Source organism: Triticum dicoccoides, chromosome 5B (genome assembly GCF_002162155.2).
Source record: "Triticum dicoccoides isolate Atlit2015 ecotype Zavitan chromosome 5B, WEW_v2.0, whole genome shotgun sequence".
Classification (NCBI taxonomy): domain Eukaryota; kingdom Viridiplantae; phylum Streptophyta; class Magnoliopsida; order Poales; family Poaceae; genus Triticum; species Triticum dicoccoides.
In genome coordinates, this window is record NC_041389.1 from 376416579 (window position 1) to 376421719 (window position 5141).

At 43.6% G+C, this 5141-nt stretch overlaps 1 protein-coding gene across 1 annotated transcript; it reads left to right on the plus strand.

Annotated features, from left to right (window-relative positions):
* The first annotated feature begins 598 nt into the window (after nt 1-598).
* On the plus strand, nt 599-3337 carry LOC119309262 (protein CHAPERONE-LIKE PROTEIN OF POR1, chloroplastic-like). Its single transcript, XM_037585296.1, has 5 exons — nt 599-771; nt 869-1011; nt 1954-2336; nt 2696-2772; nt 2847-3337. The coding sequence occupies exons 1-5, from the start codon at nt 719-721 to the stop codon at nt 2995-2997; spliced, it is 807 nt and encodes a 268-aa protein (XP_037441193.1). The 5' UTR covers nt 599-718; the 3' UTR covers nt 2998-3337.
* Nucleotides 3338-5141: the final 1804 nt, after the last annotated feature.

Here is a 5141-nt window from a genome sequence, read left to right on the forward strand (position 1 = left end):
AAGCCCCCTAAACAGCCAGGGACCTCCATGCACGACCTTCCTCCAATCTCCGAGACAGAACAATTGGAAAATAAACAAGTTCTCCCCAGCCTCCCGGTACTTTGGTGTCTTGGCCAAACCCCAGATGAACTTCATGTTTTCAAAGAACGTTGTAGAGCTGAACGGCCTGTCCGTGTTAACCCTAGCAATCGCCAACCATCCTGCCTCAGATTCGAGTTTCTTCGCTTCGGCCTTCCCGATCACTACTGGGTCCAATTCCTCGTCCAGGAGTTCCATACCTCTAAGCATCTCCTCCAGATTGATCTCAACTGACTGCCTCATCTTCGAGGAAGAGCCCTTCTCCGCCATGGCTGGGTCCTCGCTTGTATCTCCCCTCGTGGCCTCCTGGGAAGCCGCGATTCGGTATCGATTAGATGATAGCGATCCCACCGGCGGTCAGAAAATCGCCAGCGGAGCCGCCGCAGACCCTAATCGTGAGGGTAGGTGTCAGGTACAATCCAAATCAACTGAAAATGGAACAGGAAGTGAACAAAGCCCGGCCCAGTAAAATCCGTAGGTACCAAAACCAGCCCCACAGGCCCATCACCTGCCTGCCTACCCCCTCCCCTTCTCCGTCTCGTCTTTCTATCCAATCCCATCTCCTTCCCTCCCAGGGCGGTCTGCCTCGCCCGCGACCACCTCGCCGCCGCATCCCTCTCAACCGCCGCCGGCGTCGGAGATGCAGGCGACGGCCGCATCCTTCCTCGCCCGCCCCCTCCCGTGGCCCCGTCGGTGAGCACAGCCTTAAACCCCCTGACTCCTTGATCCAGGTCTCTTTCTTTTCTGGCGTTCTGACTAGGCCCCGTGCCTGTGATTCTGTTGGGTGCAGCATTGGCAGGAGCACGTATGGGGCGGTGGCGGTGCACGGAGGCGTCTCGCCGCTGCCACCGCGGCTGCGGGGGGTACGGTGCTCCATGAGCCTCTCTATCGGCGCCGGTTCGAGCGACATCGGAGACAACGGATTCAGCTACCGTAAGAGAGCTATTCAAACCCTAGCTCCCATGTGAATGTATTCGCTGATTTATTTTCGTAGGATAGGATTGGATACTGTAGGTATCTGCACAGAAAAAAAAAGAGGATGCCATGGTACTGTAGGTGGCCTTTGCGTCGCTGGTGCACGAGGCAAGGAATAATATGTGTGTGCTGTGCACAATCGAGTTGGCTTTCTGTTGATTAATAACCGGCAATGTTAATTGGTGGTGACCTTAGCATAAGTTGCATTGTGATCGCGAGGAAGTGTGGAGTTGCAACAATAGGCAAACGATGCAGATTTAGAGGAATGTTTATTGATTAGAAGCTTTTTACTACATAATTTAGAGAGGAGAGATTCATATGCATTATGGGGACAATTTAGAGTCACTGGGAAAGAATATCAGTGACGAACACAGAATGCAGTTGCTGGTTCAGTACTATATCTTTGTTATCTTGTGGATCGATCAAACTAATGGACCCATGTTTTTCTCGCAGTGTGCAGTTGGCTGAAATAGAAGTTAGTATTCTAGTAACAGAGAACTAAATGATTTGTTTCTATTTCATTGTTGACTTGCTGCCGTATACAACTATACATAATTGCATACTGTCACCAACCGCGGACTTGGGATTTATTACAATTTATGAAGTCCCGATAAACCTGTTTTATAATCATCATCAATAACAAAACTAAATACAGTCTGCAGCTCTGCTCGCAAGTAATATTTTCTTCTTGAATGTTGACATGAAAAGCAAATTTGTAGGTAGAAAACTTTCATCCGTTTAGCTGTTATAGCTTGTGTCGATTTGTATTTAGCTGTTTCCACAGTTCTTCTTGCAACTCTCAGTTGTTATTGTCATTGATAAGAATGCCCAGAGTCATATGCTCCATCCTTTGTGTTTATCTGAGGACCTTATGAGCAAAGTGTATGTGTATCTCTGCAGAGTATGCTCCGGTCTTCCGAAGATACCGTGAGCGGGATCCCTACAAGCTTCTTGGTGTTGACCGTGATGCATCTGAAGAAGAGATCAGAAGTGCAAAAGACTTCCTAGTTCAACAGTATGCTGGTCACGAAGCAAGTGAAGAAGCTATTGAAGGTGCTTATGAAAAGATAATAATGAAGAGCTACCAGCATAGGAAGAAAACGAAAATTAATCTGAAAACCAAGCTTTTAAAGCGAGTCGAGGAATCCCCGTCATGGGTAAAGGCATTTCTTGGATACTTTGAGGTGCCATCAATGGATATTATTTCCAAAAGATTGTTCTTTTTTGCTTTCATCGCTGGATGGAGCATAGCAACTTCTGCTGAGAATGGACCTGCATTCCAGGTATATGCTTTGATTATCCTGACCTTTGAAAGGTCTGTCTTTTCTTGTTTGATGACATGTTTCAGTCCTGTAGTTGCCTGTGGAGATTAACCTAAAAAAATGACACGTAACTTGTTGATTTCACAAAGGACCAAGTTGAGTGCCATTAAGTTCTAACCAATGACCAGCTATAAACTCACAATCCACAATGCTTGCCCTGTGCATCTGTCTACCCTTATTTCTGTATGACAGCTGAGAATTCAATAACAATGGGAATGCAAGGCCTGATAAGTCCTAGTCTTGGATATTTACTTATTAGAAGTTAGAAGAGCTTCCCAGCTTAGGGATCACTGTATTGACATGTAGTTTACCTTCTGCAGCTCGCAATATCACTCTTCTCGTGCATATACTTCCTTAATGACAAGATGAAGAACCTTCTGAGAGCATCAACTACTGGGTTAGCAAAATTTCTTCAGCCAATGCCTTGACTTTTTATCCATAGCATGTTTGCTCATGCACGTGTTCTTCCAGGTTTGGAGTACTTGTTGGTGGCTGGATTGTTGGTTCTATGTTGGTCCCTCTTATCCCAACATTTATCATCCCACCTACATGGTCGCTTGAGCTTCTTACCTCCTTGGTTGCATATGTTTTCTTGTTTCTGGGGAGCACTTACCTCAAATGAAGGAACATCAATCTTGTAACCGTAAATTGTAGTATTGTTTGGAAAATTTTGGCAGTTACTGAAATCTCTACAATTGCATGTACCGGCAATGTTGTTGAATCCTTCGTCCTTCGTTCAGCTCAGGGTAGAGACAACCGGCGAAGCCAGGTGCTTTGTTTACACCAGTTGTCCACTCATTTGTTTAATTAATTGTCCATATAGGGGGCTGTTCTTTGCCTCGCTGGTCCAAGTGAATCGCTGTATGGATCACCTGCTGAAGCTTAGGCACAGTACCAATTCAGATTGTTAACTCATACGGAATGTACTATTTACATATTGATATTGATGTGGAAATGATGTAGCGAAATCTTTGCATCTTACGTAATGCTGTTGCAACTTGCAAGAAGCATAAAACAATCACAAATGTTATGGCAAGTTGGGTACACCGTTTGGAATTTTGATGTTAGATTTCCTCCAGCATGGTTTCAAAACTGTTGGGTACACTGTTTGGAATTTTGAAAACATTATTTTGATAATATTGCGACATAACTCTTGACCTATTGATGAGTAAGCTAAGTATTTGTATACCCGCTAAGATGAAAAATAAGATGGGCATCATATGTTATAATTCTAGATAGATACATCCCAAATTACTGCCTAAAGTTGATCTGGACTTGCTGCGGTTGCGCCCTATACCGAGGAGAGTGAAGCCCTGAGCTTGAGACGGGGAAGCCTTTGACTTGCCGCTGGTTCAGGAAGGGGCCTTTTTCATTTTGATACCGTTTGAGAAATGTTAGTTTGATGATTTCGAAGAGGACCGCTCTCCTTGCCGTCATGTGTATACGAAACCAGTTGGAGTGTGCTCCATTCGATGCCACTGCTAGGAGTTTTGTAGTTAAAACTTGTTGTATTTATTTATTTTTGTGTTTTAATGCTTGTTGATGCAGTCCTTGAGAAGTAATTGGGACTCTAAACAATTACTCCAATTATGGTCTTCCAATTCACCACTAAATATACTTCACATGAAGCTCTTGATGTTTTTTTATCAAACATATTAGGCCCTGTTTGGTTCATAAGTCCTAGGACTTTTTCTAGTCCCAACTAAAAAGTTCCTCCATGTTTGTTTCCAGAGACTAAAAAGTCCCTAGTCCCTTCCTAGAGGTTATTAAATGACCATGTTGCCCCTAGTATATAGAAAAATAACAATCAAACAACACCATGGGGTGGCGGACCAATGGATGCATGGAGGGGGCATTGTTGAAAAAGTCTCCAAAAGTCCCAAAAAAGACTCTCCTTGAGAGTCTTCTTCATTTAGTCTCAAATGTCTAGTTTAGTCCCTAAAAAGTCCCTCCCGTTTGGTTAAAAAAGTTTCTAAGAGGGACTTTTTCTAGTCCCTACATAAAAAAGTCCTTGAAAACAAACACCCCCTTAGAGTGATATATATAGTTGTCTTGCTCTATGTGCAACTTCAGCGCACCATCGACATGTGCGGTGTGGAGCACTGGATTATATATTATTTGTTCCTTCAACGTTTTCTTGTAATGCTGATGTTTGATTAATATAGATCCCAGGCCCATTTTTCTTTTCTCTATAAAAAAGTATACTTGGTGAACTTGCGCTGCGGGCTGCCCACTCACTACACACGACCTGACAGTTCGGAGCTGCACAAATTTGAAAATATAGCCACAACAAAAGAGAAAACAGCACTAGCCTAGGCTTTCCACATAAATACTCAATTGAACATACTACAATGATTCTACACCGCGAATACAAACGTTCAAACAAGATTCGGGCATAAGTTGGTAAGCTTTTGACAAATGACAAGAGAAGGAAAAAACCATATCTGCAATTTTCATAGGAAAACCAAGGAAAGACTTGATGGAGAAAAAAGCACCACCCCCAAAGCTTAATTAGGTACACATTTGTACCTACAGTGTACAGAATGCAGAGATTGGCCCTTCTAGTTACCACTAAAAGGGACCATTAGACTAGAATGAGTCATAACCGTCACTATATTCAGATCAGAGACCCATTTCTATTAGTGCCAGGAAAAAGACGGCCGGCACTTGAACGACGCAAATTTCTACTCCAGAGTCAGAATCGTCATCAAGAAGCCAGTGGACCAGAGGTAGCCAAAAATTTGCTAAAATTTTCATCTTACAGAA